At 41.8% G+C, this 21,281-nt stretch overlaps 1 protein-coding gene across 1 annotated transcript; it reads left to right on the top strand.

Annotated features, from left to right (window-relative positions):
• The first annotated feature begins 12,462 nt into the window (after positions 1–12,462).
• Positions 12,463–13,551, top strand: LOC147439325 (uncharacterized). Its single transcript, XM_086484003.1, has one exon. The coding sequence runs from the start codon at positions 12,463–12,465 to the stop codon at positions 13,549–13,551; it is 1,089 nt and encodes a 362-aa protein (XP_086340129.1).
• The last annotated feature ends 7,730 nt before the right edge of the window (positions 13,552–21,281 follow it).

Below are 21,281 nucleotides of genomic sequence, written 5' to 3'. Positions count from 1 at the left end.
CCTCTTACCTTGCTCTTCCATTTAAGTGTAATCATTCAACATTCGGTGTAGGTTCTCAACTACGAGTTTGAGACCTTAAATCATTTTTTTGAGTGTCTATATGCGTGTTTTATGTTGTTTTGACCCTAGGAGGGGCTTTAGGGACCCTAAAACGACCCATTAGGATCACCTGTTTCGCTGTTTTTGCTGACTTTGGGACGAACGATCATGATCTTTGTACCTTTCTAGAATGCTGTGACAGTGATAGGATACAATCCTAATAGTCCCCTGTAGCTTCTCTTCAAGTTTCGTGCGATTCCGAATAGGTTTCCATGGTAAATGGGCGTGACGACTGTAAAGCTGTGTAGAAGGACATAGTCAGATTGCTTGACGATAGTGTGTTTGATTTGCTTGTAGAGTGAGTAGATGCATCTCATCGAGTTCACTTCATTAGGAATGAAACCCTAGTGAGTTTCCATGCCTCATCCTGGTCGCTTCCCTTGTATTGATAAATATGTTGATGCTTAAGAGCTATGCTATGGACGTCCGTCGCGGTGACCTGGAAACATTGGCGCCGTTGCCGGGGAATGCACCTTAGGTGATGAGTGACCGAGTGCGCAGTTAGATTCCTTAAAAAAGATCAATCCAAAAATCCATTTTACACCTCAGTTAGGCTGCTAGACAGGGGTTTAGAGCTTAGTGGAGTCTAGAGTCAGTGGACTCGCTAGATCCTCTCTTAGCAGATTTAGGGAGCTGTGAGTGAGAGTGTTCAAAGCATTTTTGCTCTTCAATTCCTCTAATTCGATTGAGTACTGAAATCTCACCCGAAATCCGTCGTGTTTGTTTCGTTTGATTCATTTCCTTATGTTTTTTCATTTCTGCACTTAGGAGTAGGATAAGCAAATCACATTCCAATCAGATTTGGGGCAAAAGTTAGAGTCGAGAAACTAGAAAACCATAACTTTGGCAAAAAGGCCATAAGACTCTGAAATTTTGAAAATCTGACCAAACAGAGCTAAAATTGATTCAAATCACAAAGTGGTAGTACCAAACACTGGGAAACACTTGTCAGAGGGAGCAGACCAAATTTCATCAGATTTAGCCCAGGTACTACGATCGCGATCGGTGTACCTATGTGCCAGATTTTGACCAAAATTGTTGTGTGCCTTCCTGATAAGATTCTAAACAAGTTTGTCTAAAGAAACAACACCCAAAAACATCAAAAATCAAGAAAATCAGGCCACTTGGACAAAACTAGCCTGACAGACCCAGAAACTGTAAAATCTTGGCTTTTGGGGATCCAAATGAGAAAAGACTTGGGGGATAGTCTTAAAACATCAATGTCTACAAGCATGCCAAATTTGGTCTAATTTGGGCTCAGAACTACGATCGCGATCGGTGTACCTAAGTGCCAGATTTTGACCAGATTTCATATGTGGGATCCTCAGGTGTATACAAACATAAAAGTCTAAAGGACCTAGAGCCAGAAACCTCAAAATACCTGTCAAACCATCTGAATACAGATCCAAGTCAAAAACTGCTAAACTAGCTTAGAAATTGACTTTCAGTAGACTGAAACACATCAAAACTGGGAAGAAAGGATAGCTTGTACACAGGACAACCACAGATAGCTTCCAAATCCCAAACCAAGCACTAAAATCAGATCAAGCTGACACATTCTGGGAAACAGACACTTCCAACCAAAAACTGGTAAAAGCTTGACTTTTTAGAGTCAGATTGCAAAAGTATCAGAGAGGTAGCCTTAAAATAGCCTAGTGAACAAGCTGATGAAGTTTGGTCAAATTTGGGCTCAAAATTACGATCGCAATCGGGGTACCTCTGGCCCAGATCTAACTCGTTTTTTACCTGTTCATAGACCTAGACTATTTAAGATATCAGGAGTTGTCAAAACTCAAATTGGACATACTGTCAATAATTTGCAAGCAAAATCGTGTTGAAATCATTGTGAAAGTGTTGGATCTGCTGATAGTTGGAATGATACAATGATCTCATAGCCATCAAGTATATTCATTTGCAGAGACCGATCAAGTAACAATCCATGCAGTCGCAGGAGTTGGAAGATCACTCCATCTCCAGGTAAGAGGTTTGGATTCAGTCAGTAAATCCCACTTTCTTCATGTTTTTGAGATCGAGAAAACAAACCAACATCCGACACCGAAATTTAGCAGATCAAGAAAGTTTTGAATCAACGAAGGAGAGTGTAAACCAAGGGGTAGTACGACCGTTAGAGCCGATCCTTGAAGAAGGCATCTCCGATACTTCTTCAAAGAGATCTTATCAGTATTTCACAGAACACTTGGGACAATTAAAACTAAACGGAAGAGAAAACATGGCAGAAGGACCATCAGACCCCTCGGCCACAATAAAGCTATTGTTCATCAAGTATCAATATGACAACAAGCAAGCTACCAAGATATACAAAGATGGTATGGACCGCTACTGTGTAAAAATAGAAGATAGACCAAGTGAGTTCAGGGACTTAGTGCATGTGAGCTATAGCAGAGATAGGTACCTAGATGACAAGGGTATCATGTACTTGGTAGTCCTGAATCCTAACATTGTAGACAAGTGGGGATTGATGGGCACGAAAGCCAAAATAGATGAGGAACATGAGGAAAAGGCACAAACAATGAGCGTACCTAATGCGAGGCTAAGGCGAGAAAACGAAACGTTGAGAGTGGACAGGCATAATGTCTACTTGGGGTTATACAAGTATAATAATGGAGAGCAAGATCTCTATTATAGATGCGAGGAACCCTACGTCGGAGAGATGACTGAGAGGAAAAGACTTTATGTCTTCACCTACACAGAGGGAGCACAAACAAAAATCGCCGCATACGACAAGTATGGAAGACGATACACAGCAATCGATAAAAAGGAGTTGGAAGGATATACGTACTTTGGGGGACCACTTCATCAGTATTATGTCACTCCAAGCCCACTAAGACCAACACCTACAACTGTCGTGCCAGACCCGATGACGACAGATGGAGAGAGGACTCATGTAGCTGATTCTTTCAGTCGACCTCATTATTTGATGACAAGCCCCATGGGAACGTTACATTCCAGAGAATCAATGTCTACGAATTGAGGTAGTGCGGTTCCTATCTCTACACATACGGTAGTAGGTCCGACATTTGCAGCCACCCCATCACATTTTCCTCCTAGTAGTAGATTTGGGGCAGGGGAGCGAACTAGAGCAATCCACGACATCCATGATGCCCGAGAACGATTAAACCGAGACACGGGAGCAATAAGACTGATCGCAGACCATAGACGGATTAGGCCATCCCAAGTAGCAAAGTTGCATGCCGAAGAAGTATAGCGGATCAGGGGATCCATATGCCCATGTATCGGTCTTCAAGCAAGTGTTAAGAGCAGAGCAGATCACTGATTTCCATACTCAATATAAGGGATTCGGGCTGACCTTGGAAGGGACGGCCTTATCATGGTTTCAACCTTTGAACTCTGAAACTTGTCCGAATATTGAACATGTATTGCGTGATTTCGCGAAAGAATTCTCAAAACGGGATATAAAGCATAATATTGTATCACAGATATATGCTTTTAAACAAAGGGAGAATGAAAAAGTGAAGGAAGCAACCTTGAGATTCAAGCAATACATTGAGAGGTGCCCGATGAGAGGTGCCCGAGGAGGGAATTACCGGGCAGGACGAGAGATTGTCTGTGCTCTTCGTTGAAGGACTTAGGAATGAAACCTTGAAAAAGGACCTTCACTTGAAGGCCTGTAGCACATTTCAACAGGTTACAAGGGACGTGTTATATCTTGTTGATAACTGCAAAGCATATGGGGAAGTGTCAGAGGATACTGATTCCGTAACCAATGGATCTTCATCTATTAAGAGCGAACCCTCTACCAAGAAAGATGCTCAGGCATCCTTGATGCCGTCAGCTGACCAAATGATAGAGGAGGTAACGAAGAGAATGCAACAACATATGAGATCAAATCCGGTGATGAGACAATCTCAGACGAGGAAATGTGACATATGTGGGGGGGATCACCCGACGCCGTGGTGCACACAACAGTCGAAAGCACCAGTTGCGAATGGACGAGTACTGAAATGGTGCGCCATAGAGCAAAAATGGACAAATCATGGCACGGAAGAGTGTTTTTACAACAAAAACTATGTGAGGGAAAGACCGTATGGACCTCCAGTAGGACCACCCCAGCCACCTCCTCCAAGATATCAAGTTGTACCAAATGAATCTGGTAGCAGGAGTAGACAGACCTCAACCTGTGTTGGGTCAACAACCTCCATAACCACAGGAAAATATAGCCATGATTAGGTATGCTCAACCTTGTGAAGCATCACCAGGAACAAATAGTACACTTCAAGTTTCTTATTATGAGGAACCGAATGAGCCTTACGTAACAGAACCTGAATCACAAATGTACGCAACCGTGGGGAAATAGCAAGGGTATGGTACCACCAACGTATGTAGCACAACCTTCAAGAGATCAATATTTAGTGGACGAAAGAACGTTAATGTTCATTGTGAACTAGAACTACAAACCAAGAGGGTAGGACAACCTATGGGATGACCTCCTCAAAATCAACCACCAATTGGATAGTGCTATAACTGTGGAAGTACGGATCATTGGGAGTGTAAATGCCCTTTCAAAGGCGAAAGAGTGAAAATTTTGGGGTTTTGTGATGGATGTGGTGTGAATCACATATTGCTAGATTGCCCAAGGAATCTGGACAACAAGGGAAAAGCAACTATAAATATTGTGGGGGTGTTACCAAGTGCAAGTAGCGGATCAGAAACCGATTCCATGATCCAAATCAATGCGATAACCAGAGCCCAAGTCAAGGACTTAGAGAAAAACAAGCCTTTGGAGGAAAAGGTCGAGTTGCTGATACCCACAGAAAATGAGAGTTTATCTGTGAGAACCGAGCAAAAATCCTGGAAGGCAAAATGAGACAGAATGAAAACAAGAAGGTTGAAAACCCAAATTTCTATGCAAAACGAATTACAAGAAACGAAGGAGTGGCTGAAACAAGAGAGAGATAGTAAAACTGTTGAGGATAACAACAAGCCGAGGAAAGCGTCCTCAGGAGGATCAGTCTTGGTTGAGAAAGTGCTAGAGCCTTTAGATTCTCTATTACAAGTGGACGAAGCAAGGCTAAAAACAAACCAAACCTTAGAGCAGAGATGGTTAACTTATCCTCAACCAGAAGTGGAAATGAAGAGTTTGGAAATGTGTAAACACCTCATTGAAAAAGCCCAGGCATTGATGGAAGCTAAGGTGGTTAGAACCATAGAACAAGAAGTGCTGATTCACAAAGAGCGATAAAAACTAAAAATCGATGAACCAGAACAAGTAAACGGACCCAGGCCTGAAATGATATTGTCATTGGATCACGGAGTGGTGCGAAACACCACTGATGACGCTAAGTGAATGACGATGGATGCAAACGAAAGCACATGTCTGGATGTGTGGAGCATCTGATTGTGGAGACATAATCAAAGAGGAATGCGTATTGGAAAGATCCGTAGAAGATGAGGCTTATCTCCGAGAACCACGCCTATAAAATTTTGTGACGAAGAAGGATACGACCTAGTAACGTTGCAAATGGCTAGCGTCATCCTGGAGTCAGGATCGGAGAGCAAGGAACAAGAAAAACCACCACGTGAGACCGAGTGTAAAAGACTAATTAATGAGATATCTATAATGAACGATAGGAATCGAACAGAGGAGGAATTCGCGGATTCATTAAGCAATGACCTTGCATCACTTGATGATGAGATCCAAATGATAGAGGCTGATGATGAAAGATCAAGTGGATCAGAGACGAATAGGAAATACAGGTCGAGACAGGACAGGTTTTACGAGTTTCCTAACCAAAAACCTAGTCGACAAGAGCGGTATAAATCCAAGAGAACAAGAAAATGAAGAGCGAATAAGCATAATACGATGCCTCTTGTCAATGACAGAACGGGATATCTAAAGCTTGTCAAAGCTGATGATTGTGTCAAAGACGAGGTCACTCGCCGGTTTATCAAAACTAAACCATGGAAAAACAAAAAGAAGAATAGGCACGAAAAGCGAACAACTAAGTCGCATAAAGGGGGGAAAACAGGGTCTGGAATGACCAAAACAGAGAGGAAAACGGAGTACAATAAGCTCAAGCGAACCCTCAGAGACATATGGACGACTGAATTGGAAACAAATGAGGATACGAATTCTCACAAGATGGATGCACTGTCCCTATTACGAGGCACATGTTAGAAACTGACTCTGAATAGCTAAGTCGGATTTTGACTTATCGGATATTTACTGAGCTGTATTTTGCCAAGTCGGATGTAACTGTCTTTCAGTTGCAGTCTGCTGAATGTCTTGTGACTGGGTAGTTAAGTCGGATTTATCTATATAAGTAGGGAATGTATTTGCGCACGATGTATCTGTTCTCTGATATGAATGTGATGATGATGGTGCGGTGCAGCAACTATTCAGTGTATTGTCTCTGCTTACTCTGATATTCTCTGAGTAGTCATGTTTACTGTGTCTGAATTGTTGTTGATGAAGTATGGTGGAGTAGATGGTTATTCTTGCTGTGTATGATGTTCATGTGTTGACCTAACCCACAACACATTTGGCGATCCGCTGGGTTAACGTTTATTTTCAAGTAATGATGCATGTCAGAGGGAGACAAGAGAGTAGGAAGAGTGTACTACACAAGGGCTCAAGCACAGGCTGGAAACATTGATCCATTTAACTATGATCATGACAATCAGCAATCACCCGATGCTCAGGGGCAGCAACCTGTAGACCAAGGAGGGGTAGGATCAGGAGCAGCAGGAGAAGAGAGAGTGAGGCAATTTATTGGAGCTTTATTCCTGGCAGGAAGAACCACCAGGAGAAGGATCCAGTTTGACCCACTTCAGGGGGCTACCAGGCAAAGACATAGGAGACCACCACAACCCATTCCAATGGCTCAACCACCACCCAACCCAAAGGTCAAGGCAGCCAAGTTTAGAGCAGGGAGTAAGGAAGATGCTGACTGTCATGTGGCACAGTTTGAAACTAAGTGGCAGGCAAGTGGCTATCAGGTGATGTATGCTGATGGAGTTAAGATGCAACAGTTTGCTGCCACATTGGAAGGAAAGGCCATGAGTTGGTTTAGCCAATATGGTATTGCACATTTTGCTACTTATAATGCTTTGAAGCAGGCATTTCTGCAGAGATTTAGAAAGGAGAAGACTCCGACTGATGTCCTGAGAAAACTCAGAGACATTAAGCAAAATAAGATGCTGGTTGAAGACTATGCACAGAAGTTCAGAATTTTAGTAGAAAGATTGCAGGGGAATGAAAGACCCACTAATGAAATGTTAGCAGGTTATTTTTTGAAAGGATTGAGAAGCAGCTTAAAGGGAGCAGTAGCTAGCATTGATATTGCTGGAGGTCTGGATGACCTTGTAACTGCTGCTGCAAGGGTGGAGAAGAGACTTGGCATGACCAAGGCAAAAGGAAAAGAAGACAGTGACTCAAATTCAGAAGAAGCATCTGAAGACACAGATTCCAGTGGGAACTCAGATTCAGACTCACCATCAGACAATGATGAGGAAACAGAAAAAAGAAAGAAGAAACAGAGCAGTAAGAAGAAGAAAGTCAAGCAAAAGCAGAGCATTGAGCAAGATTTGGTAGGCAAACTTAAAAAGTTTGGTTATTCTGTTGTAGCACCTAAAGAAAAAGTGTATTGTCACATTTGTGAAAGGGATGGACATAGCACTGCTAGCTGTTGGTATAATCCAAAGAATAGAGGGCAGACAGCACCTAACATAGGAAGAGGAAGACCAGAAGCTGGAGCCAATCAAGCAGTACCATTTAGGGGAAGACCACCATTTCAGAGGGCAAGACCTCCTAGACCTTAGTGGAGAGAGCAGGAGAACAATAATAATAGGAGACCCTGTGTGTACTGTGGTGCACCAGATCACTGGGTAGGTCCCAATTGTGCTTTATGGGTGAAGCATAGGGAAGAAAGGGGAATGCCCATTGTGAGATATAATCAGCCCAATCAACCTTGAAATCAGCAACAGCAACAGCAGCAGCAGCAAAATCAGCCAGCAGCTCAGGCAAATGTAATCTTGTTTGATGTGTTTTCTCAGGATGAGCAGATTCAAGATACTGACCAAGAACAGGATCAGCAAGGGAATGAAGAGGAACATCAATGGGCTTGTGACTGCAACCAATGTGTGCAGGAGGATCATGTTGAAGTTCTAGCAGTGACTAGGTCTAAGGATAAAGCACCTTTGGATTGGAAGGAGCAAAAAGGGGTAAGAGACCAGGTTACAAAAAGGATTGCCAAACACCAAGCAAAGCAGGTGGATATTGAGGATGACCCAAAAGAGAAGGAAGAGCAAAATAATGGGAGCAAGGAGGTGGAGAATAAACAGGATAAGGACTGGTTTGAAATACTTATTAGCTCACCTCTTCAATTATCTTTGGATTAGTTGTTGCTTGATAAGCTCCTGGCAGTAGGGTTCATTAAACCTGTACATGAAGTATCATGGTTGTCTCCTATACTGGTTGTGCCAAAGAAAAATGGAGCTTTAAGAGTATGTGTGGATTATAGAAAATTGAATGCAGCAACCATTACTGATCCCTTTCCTATGCCATTTTGTGATGCTGTGTTGGATGCAGTAGCTGGTCATGAAATGTACAGCTTTCTGGATGGTTTTTTTGGTTATAATCAGATTAGTGTTGCTGAGTCGGATCAGCATAAAATAGCTTTTATAACTGAATGGGGAGCCTTTGCCTACACAGTGATGAGTTTTGGGTTAACCAATGGACCACCTTCATTTAGTTTTGTTGCTCATAAGGTGTTTGAACCTTACTTACAGGACTTTATGAGAGTCTTTGTGGATGATTTCTCAGTGTTTGGAAAGAAGGATAAACATCTGCTACATCTGAAGCTCTGTTTTGAAAGATGCAGACAATTCAGGATGGCTCCGAATCCTTATAAAAGTGTAATTGATGTGAGGAGTGGAATACTTTTAGGACATGTGGTGTCAGAAGCAGGAATGGCTATAGATGTCAAGAAAATAGAAGCCATTCAAGCAGCACCAGTTCCTACCAATGTTAAAGAGTTAATGAGGTTTGTTGGACAGACAAAGTGGCACTCCAGATATTTGAGGTATTTGTCTAATGTATGCTTGCCATTAACTCAATTAACAAAGAAGGATGTGGCATTTGTATGGGATGAACCTCAGCAGAAATCATTTCAGATGTTGAAGAAAATGATATCAGTAGCACCAATTTTGCAGCCACCTGATTGGTCATTGCCTTTTCATGTGTTTGTTGATGCCTCGGATATAGCAATAGGAGTTGTACTGATGTAGGAGAAGGAGAAGGGATGGTTCAGACCTGTGTATTATGCAAGTAGGGTTCTCACAGGTGCAGAAAGAAAATATCCTGTGACAGAAAGAGAAGCTTTAGGGATGGTATATGCATTGAATAAGTTCAGCCATTACTTGTTGGGGAACAAGATAGTTTTTCATGTTGATCATCAGGCCTTGTTGTATTTGATCAAGAAGCCACTTCTTACTGGAAGGCTTGCAAGATGGATGTTGTTGTTGCAAGAGTTTGACTTTCAGATTGAGCATACCCCTGGGAAGGAGCATGTAATTGCAGATTATCTAAGCAGGATTGAAACAGGTGAAGCACCTACTGGGGTAGATGATGCACTTCTTGATGCTCAGCTGTTTGATGTGCAGACTGCTGTGACTGATTCTTGGTATGATCAGTTGCTGATGTTTTTGACTGATGGAACTATACCAAGGGAGTTCAATGCTGATTAGAGAAGAAAATTTGCACTGAAAACCAGACCCTATTTAGTTATTGCAGGGGCACTATATAAGAAAGGAATTGATCAAGTGATAAGAAGATGTGTGCCAGAATTTGAGCAAAGTGCAGTCCTGCAGGAAGCACATTCAGGCACAGCAGGAGGGCATTTCTCTGGAGATATTACAGGGAAGAATATTTTGCAGGCTGGATTATGGTGGCCCACAGTTTTAAAGGATGCACATGATTATGCCAAAAGATGTGTAATTTGTCAGAAAACAGGTCAACATGATTCAAACAGGGATAGGATGGGGGATCATCCTATTTTGCCTTTGGAACCTTTTCAAAAGTGGGGTTTGGACTTTGTAGGACCTGTTAAACCAACTTCCAAGAGGGGATGCAGATACATTTTAGTGGCTACAGACTATTGCACTAAGTGGGTAGAAGCAGTAGCATTGAAGGATAATAAAGCTTCAAGTGTGGCCAGATTCCTTTATCATAACATTATGACCAGGTTTGGGTGTCCAGTGGAGCTGGTAAGTGACAGAGGAACTCATTTTCTGAATGAAGTAATTTCAGAGCTAACAAGGACACATATGATTATGCACAAGAAGTCTACAGCATATCATCCACAGGCTAATGGTCAGGCTGAGAGCTCCAACAAAACACTGATAAGGATTTTGAAAAAGATTGTGACAGAGAATCAGAAGGATTGGGATGATAAGTTGGATTCGGCCTTATGGTCCTTTAGAATAGCTTTCAAAGTCACTACTGGTATGACACCATTCAAGCTGGTGTATGGGCTGGAAGCTGTGGTGCCTATGGAGTTTGTGGTACCAAGTTTAAGAGTCTCAGCAGAGAAGCAGTCTCCAAAGTTGTCAGTACTACACAGGAACAAATATCTGATGCAGCTGGAGGAGGATAGGTTGGTAAGCTCTTACATTACTGAAGTCATACAAAGAAGAAGACAAGCATGGGTGACCAAGAATGTGAAGTTCAAGATCTTTCAGGTTGGAGATTGGGTAATGTTGTACAACTCTAAGCTGGGACCACATCCTGGTAAATTGTCATTGAGATATCAGGGACCATATCAGATTGTGTAGGATAAAGGACAAGGGACATTCATCATAGCTGATGTGTTTGGTACAAGAGTGGAAAAGGCAGTTAATGGTTTCAGGCTGAAGAAATTTCAGGGAAAGCCACCTCATTTGGACTGGCCAAGTGTAGCCTGTATGACTGTAATACCTCTACAGCCAGGAGATTCAGAATCAGCAAAAGGAAAAGGAAAAATGCTGGCTTGCATGGATTTTAGGAGGTCTTTTCATAGTATCCCATATAATTCACAGGTTGGAGGAAGTAGGCAGTTCCAAAGTGCACATCCGATTCAGCATTGCAGATGTTGGAAGAGTACCTGTGTCGGAACTGACCAAGTCGGAATTTTTAATAAGAAATTATTAGGCCCGATTAATAGCCTCGGGGAGCGTGCTGAAAAGAAGTTTCGTAGCACTTCAAGGATACCGGGTGGAGATATGTGTGCATGGTGCAGCGAGTATAATCATACATGCAACAAAAGTTCAGTACGTCCAGTTCACATGCAGCAGCGCAGAGGATTCGGGTTTTCGCTTGAAGAAGTCTTATTCAGTCCTGCCATGCCGAAAGCAAAGCAGTTGGTGGCCATGCAACCACAGCCTGATGAGGAGCAGACCGAAGGTTCGGAGCGATGTTTGAGAAGCAAAGCTTTGCCTATGCGGCTTGATGTTAGCAGTGCAGAAGAAAACAGTGACTCTGCAGAAGAGGAAACGCCAACGCCGACTCCTGTGTCAGAAGGTAAGGTGATGCAAGCATTAATGGACCCTTTTATGGACTTCAAAGTTGACATAGATTGTCAGGCAGAGCGCAACGCCATATGGTTGCAGCAGGTAGGATTGTATGATTTTGAGATTCTGCCTTGGGAAGAATGTAGAAACAATGTGTATGCAAAGTCTCAGTTGGAAATACTTAGGAAGACTAAGGGGAGAGTGTCACCGCATGTGATACTCAGTGTGGAGTTGGTGTCTGAGGTGTTCAAGCTGCCTTTGCATCCTAATACACCTATTCCAAAGTGTTCAGAGGAAGCACTGAAAAAGGAGTTTGGTCCAAGAGAAGGAGGCAGGCAGTATTACATGTTAAAGAATGTGGCATATGCTAGGAGAGAGCAGCTTAAGTGGTACTTGGAGAGGCTATGCTTTATTGTGAAGTTTGACTATATGTCAAAAGAAAACTTTGCTCCATTGAGCTATGCAGAGCAGGGAGGAGAAGTGAGCTGGGCTCACTGGGTGTATGAAAAGTTGGCAGCAGAGATTCATTCTTCAGACAAGAGGAAGACACAGGCAAATAATAGGTTATGTGGCTACTTGTCAGCATTGTTCTTTTTTGCACAGAGAGTACAGAGTGGTGAAGCAAGGTGGCCTGTGAAAGTAGAAAAACTGGTGCAGGAGAAGCAGCAGCCATTTCAGATTGAGCAGCCCATCATGGTGCATTCTGAAAAGATAGGATTTGTGAAGTTTAATGCTAAGCATATGGAGGCTTATGAGGATTTGGTGAAAGACAAATATACTCCAGGAGAGGCCTTTGAAGAAATCACAGCAAAAATGCAGTTTGCAGATTTTGGCACCATGGATGTTGATTCACCAATGCAGGTAAAAGCAGAGGAAACACCAATAAAGCTTGGTAACGCTTTCACATTATCCAACAAGAGGAAGAAGTCTGAACCAGTCAGCAGAGTGTTTTCCAGATTAGACTTTAGTGCTGAGGAAGTCTCTGGAGTATCAGTAGATACTGGGAAATTGGACAGTGATAAAGTAGTTCAGATGCTGCAGCAGGTGCAGGAATTTGTGAGGCAGCAGAATAATATGCTGAAGGTTCAGAGTATGCAAGCTGAAAGGAATGCAGAAAAGTTGATGGAGTTTAAAGGACAGGTGTCACAGGTGAAAGAGTTTGAAGAGCAGATAGCTATGATGAAAGTAAAGTATGAGCAGGATATGGAGGAAACAGTGGGGAAACAGAAGATGGAGTTAGCAAAAGTGAAGAGATCATTGGGGGAGTTTAAGCAATGGACTGAGAAAGTGGAGGCAGCGGTTGCTTTGGAGTTGGAAGACATGGCAAAGAGGAATGCAGAGTTACAGGTCACTGTGGAGATGCAGAGGTTGAGATTGGAACCTTTGCAGGTACTAGAGCAACAGATGTTGGCACAAGAGGAAATTAGCTTGAGTGCAGTATTAATGAAAGAAGGAGAAGTGTCTATCCTCAAGCAGCAGTTAGCTTTGGTTGCACAGGAGATGTGGCAAAAGACCAAGGAGAGAATGAGATTTGTCATTAAGTATCCATATGAGGTGATAAAAGCAGGGTTAGTGCATGAGGTAGAAGCACAATTGTTGAAGGAAGTGGAGGAATTGCAAAAGGAGAGAGACTGTTTGAAGGAGCAGGTTCAGAAGATGGAAGAGAATCAGAGACAGCAGCTTGCAGAGGCAGAAAAGAAAGAGGAGAATTTTACTAATAGTTTTTTGATGCAGGATGTAGCTGAGGAGAAAGTTGCAGAAGAGCAGATTGATACTGTGATTGCACATATAGCACAAGAGGTGGAAATGGGAAAAGCTGATGCAGCAGAGTCAGATGCAGTAAAGGAAGCAGAGCTGGTGGATCATAAAGTGAATGCTGAGGACCAGAGTAAGGAAGAAGCTGTGCAGCAGAGAGTGGATTCCTGATCAAGGGATCTGTGGATCCGGGTCAAATTTCTGCGAAATCTACCACCGGGACGTGCCATGTGTTGAGAGGCACATGTTAGAAACTGACTCTGAATAGCTAAGTCGGATTTTGACTTATCGGATATTTACTGAGCTGTATTTTGCCAAGTCGGATGTAACTGTCTTTCAGTTGCAGTCTGCTGAATGTCTTGTGACTGGGTAGTTAAGTCGGATTTATCTATATAAGTGGGGAATGTATTTGCGCACGATGTACCTGTTCTCTGATATGAATGTGATGATGATGGTGCGGTGCAGCAACTATTCAGTGTATTGTCTCTGCTTACTTTGATATTCTCTGAGTAGTCATGTTTACTGTGTCTGAATTGTTGTTGATAAAGTATGGTGGAGTAGATGGTTATTCTTGCTGTGTATGATGTTCATGTGTTGACCAAACCCACAACAGTCCCATTATATAAAGTATACCATACAAGATAGGAAAATCATAGTGCAACAACCAATGAGGGAATTGAAGGAACCGGGTACATTGTACGACGGTCCTGAGAAAGCCAAACGAATAGATCTAGCGGAGCCGGGAGAGGATCCAAAACCTGCATATATTGCCACAGATCTTACTGAAGACGAGGAAAAGCTTTTGGTAGCTACTCTTAAACAGTACAGAGATGTGTTTGCATGGTCATACAAAGATCTTAAAGGGGTGGATCCAAGTATCTGTAAACACACAACACCCCTTAAGAATGATGCCAAACCCAGCAGACAACGTCCCTATACTTACAATGAGACGTTTGCAAAAAAGATCAAGGAGGAGATAGATAAACTTAAAGAGGCATAGTTTATTTACGAAATTGAGTACACCGATTGGGTTTCACCGATTGTGGTGGTCCCGAAGAAAAATGGAAATTTAAGAGTGTGCGTGAATCTCAAGAAAGTAAACGCTACTACAATTCGGGACAATTATCCCCTACCCATTACTGATCATGTAATAGAAAGAGTGGCAGGTAAAGAGGCTTATAGTTTCTTAGATGGCTTTTCGGGTTACAACCAGCTCACAATAAAGCGAGAGGATCAACACAAAACGGCTTTTGCCAACTGAATGGGGTATTTTTGCATTCCAGGTAATGACTTTTGGCTTAACAAATGCACCAGCTACATTTCAGAGGCTGATAGGTCATGCTTTTAAAGAATATCTAAGACAGTTCTTAGAAATTTACATGGATGACTTGTGCGTTCACTCTCTTGAAATATTGGAGCACATAGAGCACTTGACCAAGGTGTTCGAAAAATGCAGACTGTATCGGATTTGCCTGAATCCAGAGAAATGTGTCTTCATGGTAAGACAGGGAAAAATATTGGGACATATAGTGTCCAAAAACGGTATTTCGATAGATTGGAGAAGATCGGTGTCATTGTTGATCTACCATGACCAGTAAAGGTAAAGGAGGTACAGGCATTTATGGGTCATTGCGGGTATTATCGCAGATTTATCTACTCATACGCTATAATTGCAAAACCACTTTACGCATTGATAACTAAATTTGAGTGGACAGATGAGTGCGAGAAAGCTTTTCAAATTTTGAAGCAAAGGTTGATTTCCGCTCCAATTTTGAAGGCTCCGGATTGGGAAAAGATATTCCACATCCACGTAGATGCATCAGCATATGCAATAAGATGCATACTTGCACAACCTGGAGAGAACAACATGGATTTTCCAATAAGTTACTCCAGTAGACAACTGAACAATGTAGAGAATAATTACACAGCAATTGAGAGGGAGGGTTTGGGTATGATCTATGCGATGAAAAAGTTTAGACACTGCTTACTTGCCAATAAATTTGTATTCTTCGTTGATCACCAAGCACTGTTGTACTTAGTAAACAAACCTTGCAGTACGGGGAGGATTGTTCAATGGTTCATCATACTGCTTGAGTTTGACTCCACGGTAGTAGTCAAAAAAGGAACTACACACCAAAGAGCGGATCATTTATCTAGAATGATGCATGGAGAAAACCCGGTAGGAGTTGATGATGATTTGCCAGATGCATATCTTTTCAACATAGAAATGGTTCCAAGATGGAGCGAGGATGTAATTCCTTTGTTGAATATCGGGTCATTGAATGTGACAAGACAACCATCTACCATTGGATCATCTAGATCATTGGTAATGTTGGCGGGGAGGCTATACAAACAAGGATCGGATCAAATCCTTAGGCTTTGTGTTGAATCGAGTGAACGGGAATTGTATCTAAACCAAACTCATGTACAAACAATGGGGATTCACAATGGGCATGCACAGACGTATCAAAGATTGATGAGAATGGGTGTGTATTGGCCGAAAATGCAACATAGTGTTCATATGCATATCAAATCATGCGCTAGATGCACGCTTCAAAAGCCAATAGAGCACGCGACTCTATTCAAATTATCTGTAGCACCCCGATGGAGTAACTACATTGTTGAATACCTCACCACCAGGATACTGCCTGAAGGGATGAGTAGATCACGTATCAAAACGATCACGAAAGAGGCAGAAAACTATGTACTAATTGAGGACAATCTTTACAAGAGGGGAAAAGACAATCAATTGAGAATGTGTGTGCGACTAAGGAGGAATACATTCCTATCTTAGAGAAAGCACACGACGGACAAGCTGGTGGACATTTCTCAGCTGACAAAACGGCCAAAGCAATTCTTATTGCAGGCATATGGTGGCCTACACTATTCATGGACGCTGAAGAGTTTGTAAAATGATGTGACGATTTCCAGAAGAAAAAAATTCATAGAGCACGAGATTATATGCCCTTGAGGCCAATGATGGGGGCGAGAGCGTTTGCGAAATGGGGAATAGATTTTGTAGGACCGATAGCGCCTCCGGGATATAAAATGCACGCTCAATACATTATTGTGGCAACAGATTATCTAACAAAATGGGTGGAAGCGAAAGCAACAACCAGAAATGATGCAAAAACGATAGCACAGTTTTTGAATGACAACATTTTCACCAGATATGGCTTACCAATAGAGATAGTGAGTGATAGAGGAACTCACTTCATCAATGAAGTGATCGAATTCCTATTGGATGAATTCATGGTAATTCACAGGAAGTCATCTCCCTGTCACCCACAAGCTAACGGGCAAGCAGAAAGTACGAATAAGATTTTGGTGACAATTCTCACAAAAAATGTAAGCGAATCAAGAGCTGACTGGGATCAAAAGCTGCATTCAGCTTTATGGGCATATAGAGTAGCTTACAAAACATCAATCAGAACGACTCCGTTCAAAATGGTTTATGGAATTCAAGCGATTTTTCCACTTGAATTTCTTATCCCCACGCTTCGGGTCGCTAAAGAATTAGAATGGACGGGCCATGAATTATCTAATCAGGTAGATGTCCTAGAAAAACTTGATGAAACTAGATTGAGAGCCATTGCATCAATCTACGCGCAAAAATGAAACATGAAATCATTCTTTGATCAACATGTTATCAGCAAGGAATTTGCTACGGGGGATTACGTCTTAATGTATACCCTGAAACAACATTCCCGGAAACTCAAAAAGCGAGGCAATGGACCCTATGTGATTCATGACATATCATACAGTGGTGCCATTAAACTTGCGAAATTAGAGGGAGAGGAAATGCCTGATTGGATAGTGGTTGCAGACTAAAGAAATACAACCTACCACTAACCTCAAAGATGCTTGCCAAAATACACGCTGCGAAGGAGCGCAAGAACAAAGCAAATGAGACAAAAACTCAAGCGCAGGAGGAGGCCAAAGTCAGGATTTTAAAACAAAAACAAAACTTACAACAACAAAGACTTCCTCAACATCACATACGGCTCAAATTCCTCTTTCTATAATTCAAACTAATGAGCAATGGGAAACAGGAATCGATGTTCGCATCAATGTCAGACTGAATCCGCATGGCAGATATCAACGAGCATTGATTGACACAGGAGCAAGAGTCAATGTGGTCAACTTCTCCACTTACAAGATGCTTACAGATGAACCTCTAGTGCAATCCACACATGATTTACAAGCCGCAAACGGAGCAACAATGCCAGCATTGGAGATAGTAAACTTACCAATCAATATTGATGGAAATAGTTGTCCTCATCAATTTTTCGTAATGAAAGACGGAGAAATCAGAGAATCACTAGGTTTAGGAGTTCCATGGATGAGAACGTACAATGCAGTCATTGAATGGTCAAAACATGCGTTGATGTACACACACGACTCTAACACGTACATGACTCCATTCGCCAAAACAGATCACTCATGGCCGAGTATCCCCATTGACAAAAAACAAACGGCTCAAACGCCAAAAACACCAAAAAAGGTTATTCGGAAAGTATGGATAAAGAAAAGAATTATGCCCAACAAACAATGCAAGATATGTCTACCCAAGGACAAACTCTAGACAAAACCAGCACCATGTCAAAGACCTTCAGGAGCTACTCCAGAGTGGAAATGGCAACCAAAACTGGAGAAAATTAAAGATTCGGCGACAGAGCTCGAAAGGAAACCCAAAACTCAAAACAAGAAGCCTAAACCTCCAAAATGTTGGAGCTATATATATGGCTCACTCTACTCAACTTGGTCTCACCTATATATTTGTATCTTTCCCCAACATGGTATCAGAGCAGTAACGATCATGCGCCGATTCAATTCATGGTGACAAAACAGTATGTGTATCCGATTTGCATGTAAGATTCAAAAATTGCTACAAATTTTATTTTTGAGAATTGATTCTTGTTAACTGTGGTTGTTTTGTGTTAAGAAGAATATGATTAGTGTTTTGTGTGATGTTTATTGCTAATCAATCTAATCGTTGATTACATTTTCTTGTTGATGACACCCTGAACTTCATCTCAATTTTTCTTACTATTCTGCTCAAAATTTGGAGAAACGGGAAAAGCGCGTAATGGCACTTTTCATCCAAAACTTGTTCGTCTCCTTGAGCTCTTCGATTTGAGTTCTAGGTTTGCGTCAATCGGAGTTCGCAGCAGAAAGTTATACTGTTTTTACTGCAATTGAGCTTGACGCAGCTCTCTTCGTCCTACTTCTTCGTGAAGCGTCCGCGATCGTTTTTCTTATTTTGGCGTTAACTTTTTCGAGAAGATTTAGCTTTTTGCTATTCGTATTGTGGCCGTCAATCTTGCGTCTCACGCCACTCTATTTTGAGGACTCTTTTATTATTAACGTCTCCTTTACCCTGCCCTTTTTGGGTGACGTCTCTCACATCGGATTTTATGCAATCTCTTTCTCTTTTGGGTTACACAGATGCAGACTGGGAAAGCTCACATTTATCTATGCGATCTACTAGTGGAAATTGCTTCTTTATAAATGGTTGTCTTGTTTCTTGGACTAGCAAGAAACAACGTTGTGTTGCAGTTTCTACGACTGAGTCAGAATATGTTGCGGCATCACTTGCAGCTCGTGAGTTGATTTGGCTTCGACAAATGCTGGTTGATATTGGTCACTCTCCTCTTTCTAGCACACCCTTGCGGTGTAACAACCAAAGTGCTATTAGTCTTGCAAAAGACTATGTTCAACATAATAAGTCAAAGCACATTGCTGTCCATTATCATTATGTCAGGTATGAAGTACGCAAAGGAACCATTATCGTTGAACACTGTCCAAGTGACCAGATGATTGCAGACATTTTGACCAAAGGCCTCAACGAGTCACGTTTCATCCTCTTGCGCTCGGATCTTGGAGTTGCTTCGACCTCACTCTTTCTAGATTAGCTTCTTTGCTATTGTAATAGCTTTGTACATATGACATTGTAATCTTTTAGGTACCATGCACTATGCACACTCCACATTTTCACATTGTGATCTCTAAGTCACTTGAATATTTGTACATAGATGCACAATTCACTTTCACATCATCATCGCTGGTTCATATTTTCACATTGTATAGGGACTTGGGTTTTTCCCTTGAACTCCCCAAGGGTTTTTTTCATCCAAAGCTAGAGACCTTTGTTTGAGTGGGGGTGTTGGAGCTATATATGGCTCACTCTACTCAACTTGGTCTCACCTATATATTTGTATCTTATCCTCAACACAAAATGGCACTGGAAACCTATGGAAATTCAGGAAACTAAAGTCGAATCTATAAAGATGCAACAAACCGCATACAAATGGGTTCCAAAAATAGTCGCCATCACAACACCAACAATCAGGGAAAGAGCAATTCGACTGCAAGCTCTTCTGTTCCATACACAGCTACCCTCGCCATCAAAAGCCACTGAAAACTACATTCAATCCCCACATCTTGCACAGCACCTTGTTACCCAATGCATTGTCTCAAACATCAAAATAGGGCCACATTACACGGCCATGCATAGACACAGATTCCAAAACCAATGCACATACACCCAACCTTTGTCCGGGACGACTCAGTCAAGGAAGGGGGGAGTAATTGATGAATCTAGCAGTAGTCAGGACCATTAAGGGGTCCAACGTGTATATATGTACATAATGTGTGTGTTTTTTCATTATTTAGAGTTCAATTTCGAACATATTCGATCAAACCTGGCATTTTTAGCGTTTTTTATCATCCGACCAGCATAATAATGAGCTGTAATGACAAAATCCGGAGCATTGGGATGCTTCTAGAGAAAATATATGCTTGTGGGTGAGTATAATAATTTTGGCTAAATTTTGCCAGTTAATAAGTATTTTTTATTTATTTTGTTTGATTTTCGTTAATAAAATATCAAAAATTAAAAAATATTGCTCACAAGTGTCGGAATCAAGTTCTGGAATCAAACGCCGAAGTATCATGATAAGGTTATCAAGCATGAAAGATATGAAGCTAATCTGAAGACGTCGAATTTCAGCCTCAATGATCATGACTACATTTCGCCAAAATCGCATCAAATGGTCATACGACGTCGGAATGACGAGCGGTTTGACCCTCAGGTGGTATGTAGATTATATCGGGATCAAAGGTAAGGAAAATCAGCCCTATGTCACGAAAATCTCGGGAAGATATAGGTCAGGTAGGCCAAATTCTAGCTCATTGTTCATTTTCACATTTTGAGAGAGAAGAAGAGAGCTTCTTGACCTAGAGCGAGCTGCCACATTTCTACCCCGTACGGACGGTCCGATCCAGCATTTCATACCAGATTTCACAGGTATGTTCCTTCTCAAGTAAAGATCAAGTCTATTACGCATGCAAGCGCGAATCATTGCACAAACAGGCTAAGGGATCAAATCAAAGTCGGATCGGGTCAAATAGGTCAAAGGCCCTTAGAGGCATCTAAACAAAACTTGTTCCAGGCACTGAACACATCAATGTGCTCCCCACAAGGTCACGAACAAAGCCATATGATTAAAACACAGTTTGGTGGTGCGATCTGTGTACCTCATTGACAAAATTTGGGACAGAATCTACAAAAAACCTCCCCTCAGCCTCGCCTACAATCTGCAGGTGTCAAAATTCATTTTGGCCTCTGTGGTACGATCGCGATCGGTGCCCCCAGATGCAGGTTTTGTAACTTTTGATTTGGCTGAGGCTTGGAACTCAATTAAAGATACACTCTCTTGAATTTTCAAGGAAAATGCACAAACTTTGCTCATGGAATGGGCCTAATTTGTCAAACACAACCGAAACGGGAAAATTTGACCTACAACTACAAAAATACGGTAAAAAATAATGATGGAAAGTTTGAAGGGCATACCTGTCCATGAGTCAGTACAGTTGTAGAAAACCTCGAATGGATCTCA

Source organism: Adiantum capillus-veneris, chromosome 16 (assembly GCF_014529385.1).
Source record: "Adiantum capillus-veneris isolate H3 chromosome 16, ASM1452938v2, whole genome shotgun sequence".
In the NCBI taxonomy this organism is placed as follows: Eukaryota; Viridiplantae; Streptophyta; class Polypodiopsida; order Polypodiales; family Pteridaceae; genus Adiantum; species Adiantum capillus-veneris.
This window is presented reverse-complemented; position numbering and strand designations above follow the sequence as displayed.

Excerpts from the sequence above, each read along its gene's own strand:
- LOC147439325 (XM_086484003.1), top strand. The coding sequence starts at position 12,463 with ATGGATGTTGATTCACCAATGCAGGTAAAAGCAGAGGAAACACCAATA.